This window comes from Hoplias malabaricus, chromosome 15, assembly GCF_029633855.1.
Source record: "Hoplias malabaricus isolate fHopMal1 chromosome 15, fHopMal1.hap1, whole genome shotgun sequence".
Classification (NCBI taxonomy): Eukaryota; Metazoa; Chordata; class Actinopteri; order Characiformes; family Erythrinidae; genus Hoplias; species Hoplias malabaricus.
Genome location: NC_089814.1, coordinates 4,563,772 through 4,583,923, shown reverse-complemented (window position 1 = coordinate 4,583,923; position 20,152 = coordinate 4,563,772). Strand labels below are relative to the sequence as shown.

The window sequence follows — 20,152 nt, the reverse complement described above, 5'->3', positions numbered from 1 at the left end:
TTTTCTTAAAAAAGGAGTCTAACAACTTTCCAGGCTTTTCCTGTGTGTTTTAAGCGCATTTATCAAGATCAGCTGGTAGTCGATGTTGATTTGGTATCTGAATGATACAAAACATCATCTGCCAGTTCTGCAAGATGTTGTTCTCAAGATAAATTGACTTAAAATGAGTAGAAATGCTTAGAAGGACTGTGAATATTCTAATAAATTTCTTACAACGCTCTCAGAATGAGAATGAGAAATGCTACACACCCAGAAGACTTAACATGCTTTCACTTCACCAAGACGTCAAAGTTTTGCAGTGTGTCCTAAGCGACTTCTTGACCCCAACCCAAGTGTTTCTCTTTCCCTGTGCTGCCCCCAGGTCCCCTTCCCCCAGCCTCCACAATATTTTTGGGACTCAGACTTTGGTACAAGTGCTGGAGGCGGACGAGGCTCCGCCGGGACTGCCCTCGTCCATCCATTTGTCCAGGCTCCTCCGGCGGGCGTTCATGAAGAAGTTGCTGACAGTGCTCAATTCCAGTCCCAGCTGCTGAGAGATGGTCAATTGCATCTCTTTGGACGGACGCTTGTTCTCTTTGAAGATGGCCAGTAGCGTTCGCCTCTGGAGGTCAGTAAAAACCAGGCGGGATTTCTTTGGTGTATTGCTCCTTTCCTTGCTGGAGTCTTGCTCTTTTCTTTTGCACGCTTTTGGTTTCCCACCAGAGAAAGAGAAGAGAGAGAGAAGAACAGGAGTTAGTTCATTTAGCAAAGACTTCATCCGTATTTTATTGGCGCTGTCTGAACAAAACCTATGCTCATTTTGGATGTTTATTTATTTATTTTTTTTGACTAAAGCCCTATTTTTTTCAGTGGGGAGCTAGGCTTATGTCATTTTACCAACAAATGTCAGTAAGCTTTATGGTAGATTTGGACTGGAAAAGAAATCTTAATGAATGTAACAGAGATTTGAGTAGCTACTCGATTCACACATTGCCTTCACACACCCAGAACGTTCCATCCCTCAACAACCTTATGTGTGAGGAGATGGCAAAAATCTTCACTAAGCCTTCACACTGTTATTAGAACTGATATTATAAACATTTTTCAGTAATTTAATGAGTAGGACACACGTTTATAACACATCTGTAGGCTGCGGAAAAATCCTTAACCCTGGATATGACGGAGTATTCCCCAACACCTCTATTCAGACTGGGGTTATTTTTGCTGCTTGTTTTACAGAAGGTAAAAGGCTCAGGGCTCTTTCCTGAATTGGGAGCACACACTACAGAAAAATGACTGGTCTATTCGGACGGGATTAAAATGACTGACATACTGAGGTAATAATTACTCTACCCCACATCCACAGGTAAAACTAATCACATCTGTATAGGGCTATAGTCAGAAAACAATCTTCTTTACAACAAAATGATAGAACAACTGCAAAGATTTTAAAGTTATATTAAATAATAACAGTTTTACATTTAATTTAGAACTTTTTAAATGTAAGGATATGGAAATATTTTAAAATGGAAGGATTATGTTTTAGATGCACAAGGTTTTTGTCAGACAGCAACAATAAGACAAACGTCAGTAACATGCAGAATACAGGTTAATGACATTTACACAGTGATTACATAGTGAAGTACAGTAGATTAAACTCAGTCAGAGTGTAAACACTGCCTGCTACTCATACAGCAGTGAAGTCACCTAGTTATTGGTCAGACTTTAAAGACAACACAGAAAGCAAATTCATACTGGATTAATATCACTCAACAGAAATGTAAATATTTAAACCCTACAGATACATACTGGATTAAAATATCCTCACAAATATCACTGGAATACTGTAATACACACACACCCACACAAACAAACTCTCAGGATTCATACTGGATTAAAGTCACTCAATCAGTATTACTGTCAGACTGTAAAGATTATTCACGCTGCAGATTCATACTGGATTACAATGACCTCAGTAATTATTCATTCATCCATTGTCTGTAACCCCTATCCAGTTCAGGGCGGCGGTGGGTCCGGTGCCTACCAGGAATCATTGGGCGCAAGGTGAGAACACACCCTGGAGGGGGCAAGTCCTTCACAGGGCGACGCCTCAGTAATTACATCAGATTGAAAAACTGCAAATACAGTAGATTCATACTAAATTACAGTCCTGAACACTTTTAGAGACACTACAAACACTACAGATTCATACTGCAGTTAATTTACTGTGTGACTGTAAAAGCTATGCTCACGGCAGATTCATACTGGATCGAAGTCACTCCACAGTTATTATGATTCATACTGGATAACAATGGATCTCAATCATGACATAATTCTGAAATCCTGCACCATACAGTAGAGTCATACCGGACTGAAGTCATTCAGCAATTATTAGTCAGACAGTAAAATTTAGCAAGGTGTGTTTGGAGTTCTGTCTGGAGCTGTGTGTATTACTTCATGGAGTCAGCCAGGGAACTGCTTCTGATTCCCCAAACGCTCGAGAAGCTGAGGGGTGGTGGGGAGTGTGTTTTTTGTGATAGAGGCTTTAACACACCATCTCCTGCTCATTATCAGAGGAACAGCACCCAGGAACACAGCGCCACAGTTCTCCCCACGTATAAGAGTGTGCTCTACAGCAGGACGGCAGTGTGTTTGTGTGTTTACGTGACCTCTGATGTTACACAACTTTCCTTTCAAGACGGAGCACTGAGAGGTTTTCGAGTTGTTTTTTAAGTGATCACTTTCTTTGCTTCCTGTCTCTCTTCCACGACTCCACATGAGCTCCCACACAGAGCAGCCTCCTTGCCCTCTGTAAAGCGAGGAGCAGAAGCTCTGGTTTTTAGCCGTTTTTACTCAGTGCTCTTATTTCTCTGCGCTTGTTGTGTATGTTTTGCTGTATTTAAACTCGTCTATGTGCTCTCACATAAATGCGGGACCAATGCTGTGATTGGACAGACTCAGACGAGGGGGCGGGGCCATTCTAAAGTCTCTGCACTGTATGTAATATGCAACACAAAATCAGAACGACTCGTTTTATCCCATGTTTTCAGAATTAGGCAACACACAAACAACAGACTGGGTGGGTCTTGTTTCACTGTGTGTGGGTTGGTGGGCTCCAGATTCACACATTAATCTGTACATGCACCGAAGAAGTGACCCTTGCATACAATGTTCCCTTTTAAAATGGTTAATTGAAGTGTTAATAATTAAACCAGGGCCTGGTAGTTTACAGCCTCAAGGAGAAATCAGACCTCCTACTTCACAGGAACAAAAACACAGCATTAAACACACACACACACACACACACACACACACTGCTTCTGTGTGGAGCTTAAATCTAATGACAGAATGATAGAGTGAGAACACACACACACACACACAGAGTCAGGGCTCACGGTTTGATGTGATTACCTCTCTGAATTAAGTATGCACGGCCGAGACCGGGGCGGATCGATGGAAATCAGGTTAAGTACGCGATTGAGTACAAAACTATTATGTAAGAGGAAACTCCGGGAGGGTGCAAAGAAACACACACTCTCCCCATCTGCTGCTTCACACACACACACACCGCTCTGTACGGAGTGTGTTTGCCGTGTTGTCCTCAGTGCTGAAGGTATGTAAGGTCTTGCAATAATGACACTATTTTCTCCAGAAATTGTGAAAAGTGACTGGGTGAGAATCTGAAACTGTCTATAGGTTTGAGTGAGTGAGTGTGTGTGTGAAACTGTCCACAGGTGTCTGTGTGTGTGTGTGTGTGTGTGTGTGAGGGAATGACTGGGTGAGTGTGTGTGACTGGGAGAGTGTGTGAAACTGTCCACAGATGAGGACAGTCTGTGTGTGTGTGTGTGTATGTGTGTGTGTGTGTGTGTGTGTGTGTGTGTGAGTGTGTGTGTGTGAGTGTGTGTGTATGACTGGATGAGTGTGTCCTTGAGTGGGTGAGTCACTTATTCACTAATTTTGTTAAATATGCCTGATCAGGGCATCAGACCCCACTGAGGAGTATCACTATGTTTTATATATATTACATATAAGAGATTAATAATTAAATCTTTATTAATAATAAATCCTCAGATTACCTTCATTTCACCAGAGAAACAAAACCAAGCCCAGGCTCTTACAGAAGAAGGCAACAGAGTGTCTTCGCAGACAGACGTCCGAGACCTTTACAACGTCCACACTGAGAAGACGCTTAAAAAGACCAAGTCCCTCAAGCACCACAAACCCCACCCTCCCTCAGCCTCTTACAGCTGAATATTTGATAGAGAAAGAAATGCACACCGATAACGTCCACACTCCTCATGTATAATTCAGGCTCCAGAGCAAAGGCAAGGGCTCTGCAGAGGGAATGTGCTCCGGCTTCCTTCCAGAATGTATACCATGTCTCAGAGGGACAGAATCCCTGTGTCCCCTCCCTCCTCTGATTCCTTTAAAGGGACGTATTGTGCTCTTCTCCACAGTTTTTCTCCGTTTTTACTCAGTGCTCTTATTTCTCCGCGCTCGTTGTGTCTGTTTTGCTGAGTTTAACCTCGTCTTTGCTCTATCACATAAACACGGGTCCAGCGCTGTGATTGGACAGACTCGGACGAGGGGGCGGGGCCATTCTAAAGTCTCTGCACTTGACGTCAGAAGCGGAGCAGAATCATTTTATCCTGTGTTTTCAGACTCAGGCAGCGCACAGAGAACTGACTGGGTGTGACTTGTTTCACAGTGTGTGGGTTGGTGGGCTCCAGATTGAGACATTCAAGTCCCCTAGGGTCACCCACCAGGCTGTGGAGCGGTGGAACTGTGTTCTCTGGACTGATGGAGCTCCATCCAGTTCCTTTGGGATGAGCTGGAGTGGTGTGCGTGATCCAGAAATAATCCTCCATCATCAGGACCTGACCTCACCAATTCTCTCTCAGGCTGAACGCCATCAAATCCTCACAATGTTTGAATATACTATACCTGCTTTAAAGCCTTCTCGGGGAGTAGAGGCTGTGTATGTTTATTGAGTGCACAGAGTGTGTGTTTATATTGAGTGCACAGGCCTGTTGTGTTTATCATTGTTTGTTCATAAATACTAATGCCTCTGGTGGTCAGTAGAGGGCAGTGTTCACCAACTTTCTCTCCATGTAAACAGACCTTTGCTGTTACAGTGTAACACAAGTGTCCACAGCCATTCTGCTCTAGGCGTTCTTTACACACACACACACACACACAGACCACATTGCCCAATTTCAAAAGTCCATACAGTTCGTATTATTACTGTTGGGAGAAAATGTAAATTCAGTGCATTTGTGATGTCACAAAACAAACAACCTTATGCATATCAGCCTTTTCAGCCTGCAGCTGTTTAGCCCCGCCCATTCCTGCTGATGTTATAAGGAGTGTGATGTTATATAGACTGCTTATTTAATCACAAGACAATGTAGGGCAATCAGATTGGGCTCAAAGATAGATAGATAGATAGATAGATCCCTTATATAGCAATTGAAAAATGTAAAATTTTAAATAAATTTCCTTTATATATCAGTCTTAAAGGAACAGTCTGTTAGTTTCTAAGGCAATTTTGAGCCCATTAAAGGATCACTAGGTAAGATTTTGGGTTGTTTTGCTCCTGGGGCTCACCCTAATGTAATTCATTTTTGCAGAAATGTGATGAAATCAACTGAGAGGGGAAGGGAGGGGCAGTGATTTCCTACCATCTTTCAAATGTTACATAGTGCAGTCTCTGCAGTGCTGAGCCCAGAGTTGCAATGAGAAAGGCCCTATTTTCCCTGTTACAGCTCAATGAAGCATCACAGTGATTATAAAGCTGTTTAAGGTTATTATTCAAAGATTAAAAATATTACCTAGTGTTCCTTTAAGTGGACACCATGCAGTGGTTAGTACCTAACAAATGTGGCCCAGAGAAGAAGGAAAACTGGTGACTGCACCCAGTCTCAGATTCACAGGTCGTCCTTCACTGACCCACTTACTAACCACTGCACACCAGGAATAACAACCAGACCTGCTGCTGGGTGATGCGCTGACCCTCACAGTTTGTCTCAGATCCGTACACTGACCATTTTCACAGCCTCCGACAACAACTTCTGGCTGTTCACTCCGTGCCTGACTTACACCCAACTACTGTGCCCCATCAGACTGCATCTCATATGCTGTCAAAACGGAACGAGATGTGTCAAAGCAAACAACACGGCGCATTGTGGCTATTCTGTGTTCACTATGGGACATTGTATGTATTCCCTGCGCTGGGGGGGAACTGTGGGATTGTTATAGTGCACCGAGGTTACTTCACTGTGTTTATGGACACCACTATGAAATGGCAGATTCCCAAAACAGGGCGCGGTGTGCTTAATACGACACGTTTTCAGACTCCGCTACTCTCAAGAAATCATGCATCTCCGTTTTAAAAAACAGAATTTGAAAACTCTGGCCACCGTTTACAGTGTGATCATTTGATGATTAATGACTCGACTCAGATTCACATCTCAGTGATTAGTGACTCGACTCAGATTCACATCTCAGTGATTAGTGACTCGACTCAGATTCACATCTCAGTAATTAATGACTCGACTCAGATTCACATCTCAGTGATTAATGACTCGACTCAGATTCACATCTCAGTAATTAGTGACTCGACTCAGATTCACATCTCAGTAATTAGTGACTCGACTCAGATTCACATCTCAGTGATTAGTGACTCGACTCAGATTCACATCTCAGTGATTAGTGACTCGACTCAGATTCACATCTCAGTGATTAGTGACTCGAGTCAGATTCACATCTCAGTAATTATAACTCGACTCAGATTCACATCTCAGTAATTAGTGACTCGACTCAGATTCACATCTCAGTGATTAGTGACTCGACTCAGATTCACATCTCAGTGATTAGTGACTCGACTCAGATTCACATCTCAGTGATAAGTGACTCGACTCAGATTCACATCTCAGTGATTAGTGACTAGACTCAGATTCACATCGCAGTGATTAATGACTTGACTCAGATTCACATCGCAGTAATAAATGACTAGACTCAGATTCACATCGCAGTGATTAATGACTCGACTCAGATTCACATCGCAGTAATTAATGACTCGACTCAGATTCACATCTCAGTAATTAATGACTCGACTCAGATTCACATCTCAGTAATTAATGACTCGACTCAGATTCACATCTCAGTAATTAATGACTCGACTCAGATTCACATCTCAGTAAATAGTGACTCGACTCAGATTCACATCTCAGTAATTAGTGACTCGACTCAGATTCACATCTCAGTAATTACTGAACTGACTCACAGTCTAAAAACACTGCTATGTGGATTGGGTGTGATAAATGTATAGGTGTGAGTGACTGAGTGAGTGTGTGGTGCCCTGTGATGGACTGGCAGTGTTCATGTCTTGTGAGCAGACTCCAGAATGCCCAACGATCCTGAACAGAATGAAACAGTTACTGAAGATGAACAAGTGAATGAATAAACATAAATTTATCTGCAATTCATACCACAATCCGAGGCTGATGTTTACAAAAAAAACATACAACAGAAAGAGGCATTAACTGAGAGTTTCCAGCTCCAGACGAATGAGTTGAAATACAGTCCAGCTAAAAATGCTCAGAAATAATGAAATGTTATTCACACATGTACAAACACATCCACACACACACACACACACACACACACACACATATATATATATATATATATATGCACAAAGCCGTCTGTACAGAAGCGAGTGTGTCCCGTCCCCAGCTGGCTCTCAGACTGCATTACAGTGGGAGCAGAAAGCAATAGAATTATAATTATTCAAATGGGACGGTGGGAAGACGGGGAGTGGGTGTCAACCTTTGGGGTTTTCTCTAAAAGGCTAAGGTTAAATCAATGAGATCAATACAGCTGGGCTTTCCCTGGCCTTTCATCAAATGAGTAAGAGCTCCTCTGCCGGCGGATCTCTCTTCTCTGGAAGATGTAAATCAATGTTATGCGTCTACTTTTGGAACCCGGTCTCTGTTTATGGACAATGGCCTCGCCAAAGTCCGGTTAAAATATACCACCACCGCCGCCGCCGCAACACTGCGGCCCACAGTCCCACCGCAGCCCGACGGGAACAAGCCCGATTCACTTGGCGAGTGTTCAGTAGTAAATAAGGCTTAATACTGCAACTGAACTGTTAAATATAATGAGAGATGTATATGTAGAATCCTTCAGGATCTAGGTGTGTGTTTGGAAACCTTCTGTTTTGCTCTGTATTTATTCATTTATTTATTGAAGATCAGAAGAATCGCGCTCCAGACTTTCACGACCCTGTAAAATTGTGGGGTCAGATTTTGCAGGAAGTAAACAGGACGTAAACAGGATGTAAGTCCTCTGATGGCACACCAAACGATGTCAAGAGCAATAATGAATAAATAACAGCATTAATAAATAATGTAGTGTCCAGATTTGACTGTGTCAGCCCAAGGACAAAGGCAGAGTCACGGCCCACAGCCCCTGGCCTTTTTTCATAAATTATTCTAACTAAACTCTCAGTTCAAAACTGATAATGACAAATATAAATCTCTCTCTCTCTCTCACTCTCTCTCTCTCTCTCTCTCACTCACTCTCTCTCTCTCTCTCTCTCTCTCTCTCTATATATATATATATATATATAAATGTATGTGTGTAAACATATTGAATATCTTCAGTAACTGCTTCATCCTACAGTTTCACACACTCACCCAGTCACTCACACACTCACCCAGTCACTCAAAAACTCACCCAGTCACTCACACACTCACCCAGTCACTCAAAAACTCACCCAGTCACTCACACTCTCACCCAGTCACTCACACTCTCACCCAGTCACTCACACACTCACCCACTCACTCAAAAACTCACCGTCACTCACACACTCACCCAGTCACTCACACTCTCACCCAGTCACTCACACTCACCCAGTCACTCACACACTCACCCAGTCACTCACACTCTCACCCATTCACTCACACTCACCCTGTCACTCACACACTCACCCAGTTACTCACACACTCACCCAGTCCCTCACACACACCCAGTCACTCACACTCTCACCCAGTCACTCACACACTCACCCAGTCACTCACACACTCATCCAGTCACTCAAAAACTCACCCAGTCACTCACACACTCACCCAGTCACTCACACACTCACGCAGTCACTCACACACTCACCCAGTCACTCACACACTCACGCAGTCACTCACGCAGTCACTCACACACTCACCCAGTCACTCACACACTCACCTAGTCCCTCACACACTCATCCAGTCACTCAAAAACTCACCCAGTCACTCACACGTCCGTTTCATAAATTTTGAATGTCCTCTCCACCTACCCACATATATTTAGACTGTGGGAGTAAACCCACACCAACACAGAGAGAACACACCACACTCCTCACAGACCACGCTGTACAGAAGGGTCTCAGTGCTAAGCCTGATTTGATAAATGTAATAAATTTGTGAATACTGTGTCTGTGAATAAATTAGTGTGAGAATTGTAATGGATCCCTCTGAAGGCCTGAAGGGTACTATACTGGAGGAGTATAAATCTTAAAATGAAGTGGTGGAGCAGTGGATACTGGAGTGGTGTTGATGTTTGGTGCGATAACAACTGATAATAACACTATACTGCTTTGGAAAAGAGTGCGGGACAATGTCCGCCGAAATCACCACACCACAGTGTCCCGTGACTCCCCCTCGGCCAGACGGGACCGAGACTGGTTCACTTGTGGTCGTAGTAATTAATAACGGACTCGAGGCACTGTGTGTTTCATTTCACAGTCGGCTTAAATCCCACAGTAACAGCCAGAAGAGTGATCAATATTCCAATAACAGACCCTCAGCGCCCCACAGTTACAGCGGCGTGGTACGTTCACCCGATATTTAAATGAAGCATAACTAGAAATATGCTGTGTTCCTACTTAATGCCTGTGATTCCAGGTAGGCTCTGGACTCACCCACAACTCTGAACAGAGTGAAGTGGTTACAGACGATGACTGGATGAATATTACACTCGGGAGGGGGGCTCCAGATCAATATTTCACCACAGAACATCAGCAGCAACAAAGTATCCTTCTGTTCAGAGCAACCTCCACACAACAGAAGCAGAGAGAGAGAGAGAAATACTTCTGTCAGACACAGACACGGATAAATCAGGGCTCAGGGGTCGGAGTCGAGTCACGAGTCAAAAGATCTGAAGTCTGAATTAGAAGATTAGAAGTACGGAATAATTAGTGACTCGACTCAGATTCAGATTTCAGTAATTAGTGACTCGACTCAGATTCACATCTCAGTAAATAGTGACTCGACTCATTCACATCTCAGTAATTAGTGACTCGACTCAGATTCACATCTCAGATTCACATCTCAGTAATTAGTGACTCGACTCAGATTCACATCTCAGTAATTAGTGACTCGACTCAGATTCACATCTCAGTAATTAGTGACTCGACTCAGATTCACATCACAGATTCACATCTCAGTAATTAGTGACTCAACTCAGATTCACACCTCAGTAATTAGTGACTCGACTCAGATTCACATCTCAGTAATTAGTGACTCGACTCAGATTCACATCACAGATTCACATCTCAGTAATTACTGAACTGATTCACAGTCTAAAAACACTGGTATGTGGATTGGGTGTGAAAAATGCATAGGTGTGAGTGACTGAGTGAGTGTGTGGTGCCCTGTGATGGACTGGCAGTGTTCATGCCTTGTGAGCAGGCTCCAGAATGCCCAACGATCCTGAACAGAATGAAACAGTTACTGAAGATGAATGAGTGAATGAATAAACATCAATTTATCTGCAATTCATACCACAATCCGAGGCTGATGTTTACAAAAAAACATACAACAGAAAGAGGCATTAACTGAGAGTTTCCAGCTCCAGACGAATGAGTTTGTTCAGTGCAGTGCTCGGGGCATTAAAAGGCTCCAGTTATAGAGGAACACGATGCTTTAGTGAAGCCGTTATTGCTCTGAATTATACATGTAGGTGCAGTCTGCCTGGACCACGCTGGGGAAGAGCTCGGCTCCTTTTCCATTTGTTTGCTGTGGGCTGTCATACGCTTAATGTTTGGCGCAGAGACGGAGTGTTATTTCAAACGCGCAGCAAATTACCAGAAAGACACAAAGCCTTGTCTTGCAGTCTGGGCCCAAAACAGCCAGAAAGTGGCCTCCACTCACAACAACGGCTCACAAATGAGGCTTAATGTGATGCAGGCGACGTGAGGGAGCGCTCGGAGTCAGATTCAGTGATGCTGAGTGGGTGATGTTGTGATTGCAGTCAGATGTTGTAGCTCACTTTACGTTTGATGATGCATCCTTTGCATAATCTGAGTAAATAAGCATTGGCCAATAGGCCGTGACCCTAAAGTCATGATACCCAATGCCAAGTGTGAGCTAGAGGGGTGTAAATCCCAGCAACACTGGAGCTGGAGCTATTCAGTTGCTTTGGGATGATTTAGAGTGGTGTTCGTGATCAGCGTAGTCACCAACATCAGCTTCTCTCTACAAGCACCATCAAAGCCTCACAGCAATGTTGCAAGTAAAGCCTTGCCAGAAGAATACTTTCTTCTTCATTAAACATTTAAGGTATAAACACAAGGATGGAGGGAGGGTTTGGCATGAAATCAGAGTCAGGAGTCAGGTGGTGGTGAATGGAACCAGACGTCCACCTCTAAACCCTCCTCACGACTGAGACACGGAAAACGCTTTCATGGAAAAAAAGTATTTCATGGAAAAATAACTGTGTCCTCCATATCATCATCATCTTCATCATCATCATCATCATCACTCCATACAAAGCTCTTTAGATGCTTGATTTGTGTTGTACACTTTGAGACATCTGGTTCCAAAAGTCCAAAGGGCTCTCTACAACCTACACTTCACACATTATCACCCAGGAAACACACGCAGCTCATTTGCATATTAGTTCCTTTGCATATTTGTTGATATCAGTCCTGAGAAAGTTGTATTTACGTAGTATTTAATTAATGATGTTTCCTACAAGCAGAAAGAGAACATGATGTGTGGGCGTGATCGGTACTGGGTGGGATGGAGATGGTGTGTGTGTGTGTGTGTGTGTGGGTGTGTAAGGGGGGGGCTCCAGATCAATATTTCACCACAAAACATGAGCAGCAATGATGTTTCCTTCTGTCAAGAGCAACCTCCACACAACAAAACAGAGGCAGAGAGAGCAACACACTTCTGTCAGACACAGACACGGATAAACCAGAGATCTGAGGTCCGAGTCGAGTCACGAGTCAAAAGATCTGAAGTCTGAACTGAATCAGTAAATCGGAGACTCAAATCTCGTGTTTCAGGATTCCATTCTGCCTCGACTGTGGGGGTCTAATCTCTTAGGCCTTGAGTGTGACTTGAGTTTTCAGACGGAGGCTAAAGTCCCTAAGGGTGTACTCACAGTAGGCAATCCGTACCGGGCCCGGAGATACAACTGGTGCTTACTTCCCTTAGCAGCTAGGGCCGCCTCAGCGTTTCAGCACAGTGGAGTCTTTTCTTCCCATATTTATCGTGGTTCTAATGATCTTTTCTCTGGGAGAAGAGCGAAATATACAGGAGTTGTGCTTGTGTTGCATCGATGCTGCCTTAAAATTTGGTCAGATTAAGGTGTCTCAGTAGGCAGCGTATTTAAGGTGTGTAAGAATTGGGACAGCCTACGTTTCGGGAGCGGGCACACTGTGATGTACTCTCTATGTAGACAGTTCACTAGGTTTTGGGACAGACCCATAGTGTAATATAGTCTACTGCTGAGGGACAGGGTTCGCTGGAAGTGTCTGCTGTGTCTGAAGATAGCTGGTAAAATTTGTGACTATTAACCTCCAAATCCAAAATGTATCTTCTTATACGTGCAGAGGAAAGCCACTGCACTTCCATACTCCAGCAGGTCTCAGATCATACCATACTCCATCACAGCCCTAACCCACAGCCTCGGGCCTTGGCTTGGACTGCAGATCTCTACGTCTTCAAATTAAGGCTATAGATCTGACTCACATTCACATCCCAGTGACTCATGACTCGACTCAGATTTGCATCCCAATGATTCATGGTTTGACTCAGACTCAAATGAAGTGACTCATAAACATATCTTCAAACAGGAAACTGTCCTGGAGTTCAAAGCCACCAGCATCTGACCGAGACAGCACTCTCAGAGCGAGAGAGAGAGAGAGAGAGAGAGAGAGAGAGAAAGTAAAAGGACTTGGTAAAAGCATTATGTTACAGCCGCGCACTTAGCCGTGTCATTCTGTGCATATGCGGATGTTCTTAATGTGCAGAGCCACTCCAGATCTTTAGAGATGGAGAGAGAGAGAGGGAGAGAGAGAGGGAGAGAGAGAGAGGGAGAGAGAGAGGGAGAGAGAGAGAGAGAGAGAGAGAGAGAGAGACTGACTACAGGAATGAAAGAAGTAGGTGGGTGGATGAAGAGTGCTTCAAGGCGTCTTTAGAAAAGGCGATGATGGTTTGTTGTATTGTATTTATTGAAATAAAGTTACACATGAATTTATCCACAGTGTTGGGTGGGTGCACACAAAATCAAAAAGATCAAAAGCTCCTTTTCTGAAACCAATAAAAAAACTGGAGCAGTTTTTCCTGCAATCTGCAAACTGTCTAAACAGCCCTGTTCAGCACCTGTTCCTTTAAATGATAATGAGCCGCTCGATGTTCACCCCGACCCCGAGCGCACAGCAGTGAGGAGCGAGGAGCAGAAGCTCTGGTTTTTAGCCGTTTTCACTCTGTTCTCTTTCTTCTCCGTTTTTACTCAGTGCTCTTATTTCTCCGCGCTCGTTGTGTCTGTTTTGCTGCGTTTAACCTCGTCTTTGTGTGGGTCCAGCGCTGTGATTGGACAGACTCAGACGAGGAAGCAGGGTGATTCTAAAATCTCTGTTCTTGACGTCAGAAGTGGAGCAGAATCAGAGCGACTCGTTTTATCCTGTGTTTTCAGACTCAGGCAGCGCACAGATTCACACACTAATGTGCACATGCACAGAACAAATAGGTTGTTTGTAATAAGTGCAGTTTAATATAATGTTAGCTGCATGTAAATCACCCTTTACAGGTTTAGGAAGCTGAAATGTGTATGAAGAACTTCCCCTTTAAGACGCTTAGCCTCACCAGGAGTGTCATCTCTGGTTCTCTGGACTGGGAGCTCAGTTGTGTATCAGTTTCCTCTGGTACACTGAGTGCTTTAACAGCAGAATTAACATCTCTCTCTCTCTCTCTCTCTCTCTCTCTCTCTCTCTCTCTCTCTCTCTCTGTCTCTCTCTCATTCTCTCTCTCTCTCTCTCTCTCATTCTCTCTCTCTCTCTCTCTCTCATTCTCTCTCTCTCTCTCTCATTCTCTCTCTCTCTCTCTCACTGTCTCTCTATCTCTATCTCGATCTCTCTCTCTGAGAGAGAGGGAGGCTGTCCTTACTCTTGCACATTTCTCTCTAATCATCACACTGCAGAACAACGCACCATTCTAGGGCTCATCCTCCTCCACATCTGCCCCAAAAAACACTGATGACATCAGCAGCTCAAAGGTCTGTTTACCCACAGAGTTATCTCCACTGATATAGCCAATCACAGGGCTCATTGACGTTGTGATGTAATAACCAGGCTGATGAAATAGTCTCCTGGTAAAGTTGGTAAACAAGGCCAGAAGACAAGGCTTCATCTTGTTAAAAATTATTAAAGACGACATTTTCATCTTTTCCAGGAGTGAACACAGTTCTGGGTCTTAATGAAGCAGCTGTGTTTGTTCAAGGACCAAACCCCACAGCAGTGTTCTCCCCCTGTGTAAACAGCCCTGTTCAGAACGCCCGCTTTCAGCACCTGTTCCTTTAAATGATAATGAGCCGCTCGCTGTTCACCCCGACCCCGAGCGCACAGCAGTGAGGAGCGAGGAGCAGAAGCTCTGGTTTTTAGCCGTTTTCACTCTGTTCTCTTTCTTCTCCGTTTTTACTCAGTGCTCTTATTTCTCCGCGCTCGTTGTGTCCGTTTTGTTGCATTTAACCTTGTCACATAAACGTGGGTCTAGCGTTGTGATTGGACAGACTCAGATGAGTCTAAATACAATCTCCAGAAAGAGATCACAGCTTAAGTTTGAGGGGAGGATGAGATCTGGTTTAAATTACACATATTTTGCCAATAATCAAATCAAATCAAATCAAATTTATTTATATAGCGCTTTTCACAACTGATGTTGTCACAAAGCAGCTTCACAGAATTCCAGTAAGACAAGATTTGACATGAAATGTAAAGACAAATGTAAAACCCTCAAGTGAGCAAGCCAGGGGCGACAGTGGCAAGGAAAAACTCCCCCAGCTGAGGAAGAAACCTTGGGAGGAACCAAGGCTCACAAGGGGTGACCCATCCTCCCCTGGTCAATCTACTGGTGATAATAGTTAGTAGTCCATGAGAACTTCAGTGTAGGGACAGCTTCAAGGCACTTGGTGGTTGCTGGAGCGTGGGCAGCTGGTCTGAAGCGTGGAGGAGGATCTCGACAGTCATCCATCAGTGTCCAGACAGACAGGTGGGCAGTCGTTTACTCGGAAAGATGTAAAGGGATGGAATTAGTTTTGAACTGTTTTGTGTTTGTAAAGTAGAAAATATAAAAATTTCCAGAGTGTGGCTAATGACTCCGGCAGATCTGACTATGACAGCATTAACTAAAAGGAGAGAACCAGGAGGACACACAGACACGGGAGCATCCTGAAACACTGGCATCCCTCCGCTCCACCGTCAACAAACCTGAGTGATCGCGAGAAGCGGCGGGACGACAGCACCAGCGTCTCAGTTTACTATAATTCCCTGTGTCCATGCACCCCCCGGATCTGCCGCCTTTATCTATGGGGGAGCATTAGCTACCAAATGATAAACTAAACAAATGAGTTTTTAGCCTACATTTGAAGATTGCGACTGTGTCTGAGTCCCGATAGAACAGCCAATAGAACAGAAGAGCGAGAACATTAGTGTCTCACTTATGTCTCACACTCAGAGAGGGAACTAGTGAATGGCCCTAACCCTAACCCTAGCTCCTTACCACTTTTTATTTGAATTTTCCATTCTACCTTAAATCCAGCACCATGTTTAAGGGGTAACGCATAATTCAAGAAGCTCCACTATGTTTCTCTTTGTCCATGTCCATAATACAGTACATATACATCCAGATCAATGATGTTGATTCACTGGGAGACAAGGCTGGGAAACACAGCAAAACATTTTACAAATCTTAAAAGCATCTTCATTACTGACAGTGAGCTTTCACAAAATTTAAACATGGATGTAATGCACTAGCGCTACATTGAACATTTCCCATCCAAACCCCCAGGTAGGGTTATGTTTCTTTAACATTTTACACACTGCTGCACTAATCTAATTACACCGGACTAATCCCGATCTGTCTGTAATCTGATCTGAGTTGATCATTGTTTAAGTACTGACCATATCCACACACACTCTGAAAAACATGGTTAAAATAATGATATCACAATAACGATAAAATATTTTCATATTGCCCATCTCTACTGGGATGGCTCACTGAGTATGACTGACATGAAATGAAACACTCTGGAGCTTAAAGTAACCACACTCAATGCCAAGAGTCCACCACAGTGGTATACAGAGGGGTATAAGAGGGGAATATAGAGGGAGTACAGAGGTGTATACAGAGGGGTATAAACGGATAATTCAGAGGGAATATAGAGGGGTATAAGGGGGTATACAGAGGGGAATACAGAGGAAATATAGAGGGGTATAAGAGGGGTATACAGAGGGAATATAGAGGGGTATACTGAGGGAATACAGAGGTGCATACAGAGGGAATAAAGAGGGAATACAGAGGTGTATACAGAGGGAATACAGAGGGAATAAAGAGGTGTATACAGAGGGAATACAGAGGTGAATACAGAGGTGTATACAGAGGTGCGTACAGAGGTGTATACAGAGGGAATACAGAGGGAATACAGAGGTGTATACAGAGGGAATACAGAGGTGTATACAGAGAGAATACAGAGGTGTATACAGAGGTGTATACAGAGGGAATACAGAGGTGTATACAGAGTGAATACAGAGGTGTATACAGAGAGAATACAGAGGTGTATACAGAGGGAATATGGAGGTGCATACAGAGGGGTATACAGAGGGAATACAGAGGTGTTTACAGAGGGAATACAGAGGTGTATACAGAGGTGCATACAGAGGGAATACAGAGGTGCATACAGAGGGAATACAGAGGTGTATACAGAGGGAATACAGAGGTGTTTACAGAGGGAATACAGAGGTGTATAAAGAGGGAATACAGAGGTGAATACAGAGGTGTATACAGAAGTGTATACAGAGGAGAATACAGAAGTGAATACCGAGGTGTATACAGAGGGAATACAGAGGTGTATACAGAGGGAATACAGAGGTGAATACAGAGGGAATACAGAGGTGTATACAGAGGTGTATACAGAGGGAATACAGAGGGGAATACAGAGGGAATACAGAGGTGTATACAGAGGGAATACAGAGGGGAATACAGAGGTGTATACAGAGGTGCATACAGAAGGAATACAGAGGTGTATACAGAGGGAATACAGAGGTGTTTACAGAGGGAATACAGAAGTGTATACAGAGGTGCATACAGAGGGAATACAGAGGTGTATACAGAGGGAATACAGAGGTGTTTACAGAGGGAATACAGAGGTGTATATAGAGGGAATACAGAGGGAATACAGAGGTGCATACAGAGGGAATACAGAGGTGTATACAGAGGGAATACAGAGGTGCATACAGAGGAAATACAGAGGTGTATACAGAGGGAATACAGAGGTGTATACAGAGGGAATACAGAGGTGCATACAGAGGGAATACAGAGGTGTATACAGAGGGAATACAGAGGTGTATACAGATGGAATACAGAGGGGAATGCAGAAGTGTATACAGATGGAATACAGAGGTGTATACATAGGTGTATACAGATGGAATACAGAGGGGAATGCAGAAGTGTATACAGATGGAATACAGAGGTGTATACATAGGTGTATACAGATGGAATACAGAGGGGAATGCAGAAGTGTATACAGAGGTGTATACAGAGGGAATACAGAGGTGTATACAGAAGTGTATACAGAGGTGTATACAGAGGGAATACAGAGGTGCATACAGAGGGAATACAGAGGTGTATACAGAGGTGTATACAGAGGTGTATACAGAGGGAATACAGAGGGAATACAGAGGTGTATACAGAGGGAATACAGAGGGAATACAGAGGTGAATATAGAGGGAATACAGAGGGAATACAGAGGTGAATATAGAGGGAATACAGAGGTGTATACAGAGGTGTATACAGAGGGAATACAGAGGTGCATATAGAGGGAATACAGAGGTGTATACAGAGGGAATACAGAGGTGTATACAGATGGAATACAGAGGTGCATACAGAGGGAATACAGAGGTGTATACAGAGGGAATACAGATGGAATACAGAGGGGAATGCAGAAGTGTATACAGATGGAATACAGAGGTGTATACATAGGTGTATACAGATGGAATACAGAGGGGAATGCAGAAGTGTATACAGAGGTGTATACAGAGGGAATACAGAGGTGTATACAGAAGTGTATACAGAGGTGAATACCGAGGTGTATACAGAGGGAATACAGAGGTGCATACAGAGGGAATACAGAGGTGTATACAGAGGGAATACAGAGGTGTATACAGAGGGAATACAGAGGTGCATACAGAGGGAATACAGAGGTGTATACAGAGGGAATACAGAGGTGCATATAGAGGGAATACAGAGGTGTATACAGAGGTGTATACAGAGGGAATACAGAGGTGCATATAGAGGGAATACAGAGGTGTATACAGAGGGAATACAGAGGTGTATACAGATGGAATACAGAGGGGAATACAGAGGGAATACAGAGGTGTATACAGAGGGACTACAGAGGGAAATACAGAGGGAATACAGAGGTGTATACAGAGGGAATACAGAGGGGAATACAGAGGTGAATACAGAGGGAATACAGAGGGGAATACAGAGGGAATACAGAGGGGAATACAGAGTTGTATACAGAGGGGTATACAGAGGTAATACAGAGGGGTATAAAGAGGAGAATATATAGGGTATATAGAGGGGTATAAAAGGGCTATAAGAGCTTGTTCCTTGGATTGATAGACCTCCATCCTGTACATTCAAGATATTACACCACAAACCTTCATCCACACACAGTGTACTTACAGAGTTATTACAGTGTACAATTATGTTTTAATAAATCACTGTTCTAAATATTCAAACATGCTCCCACTATTGTCATTGTTTGGTGACTGTGTGTCATATTAAAAACACAATTCTCAATTCTTTCTTCAACAGAAAATAACCTAAAAATGAAGCAGTGTGAAAACGGTGAGTGAAGAATGTATTGGGCGCTGCATTCGTTATGAGCTCCTTGTGAAGCGCGTGATGGATTTGTTCTGCTTTTGGGGATAATAATGTATCCAAAAGTATGTGTGAGTTACACAGAAACACTTATTGGTGCACCTCATATATGGGTGGTTGGTCAGTGTAGTGGGTAACACCGCTGTCTTCATTAAAACAGAACCAGGGTTCCGTTCGGCGTCTGTGAAAGCACAGCACGCCACGGCAATAAAAGTCCTAACACTACAGCTGCTTCTGCATTAGTAAGCAGGAGTAGGTAACTGTAAGTCTGTCTGAGGAAGAGCGTCTGCACAGCGCTGTAAATCGTAGAGATGTTAAAACATGTGGTGAGTGCAGACGGAGCTGACTGACTGTGAGAGACAGAGAGACTCTGCCTCTGCTCTGCTACACGCTGAATATAAACCAGTGCTGTGTAAAAGTGAGACAGGTCTATGTTCCAATCATCCAGACAAACACAGAACTCAAAGCCCAAGTCTCAGAGCGGCTCGTCTGAGAAAACTGAACACAGGCCTTTGCTCCAGCTCTCCTCTCCGTCTGCTGACAGCTGCACAGCTGCATTTTTTCTGTTGTTTTTTTTAGGTTCTGAGCTGAGAGACAGAAAAACTTTGCCCTTTGCTCGAGTCTGCAGCGTGTTGACAGTTATCCCCAGGTCACAAGACGCTCCAGACCCCCGCCGTCAGGGCCGAGTCCAGAGATAATCCAAACACAAGCTGACGGTACACCTTCTGCTTTGTCTTGGACGA

At 43.7% G+C, this 20,152-nt stretch overlaps 1 protein-coding gene across 1 annotated transcript in view; it reads right to left on the bottom strand.

Moving 5' to 3' along the window:
• Positions 1 to 397: 397 nt before the first annotated feature.
• The window catches only part of onecut2 (one cut homeobox 2), a 31,660-nt gene continuing 11,905 nt past the window's right edge, over positions 398 to 20,152 (bottom strand). The window contains exon 2 of the mRNA XM_066646136.1: positions 398 to 684. Coding sequence (XP_066502233.1) covers positions 398 to 684 — 287 coding nt within the window. The remainder of the gene's footprint in view (positions 685 to 20,152) is intronic.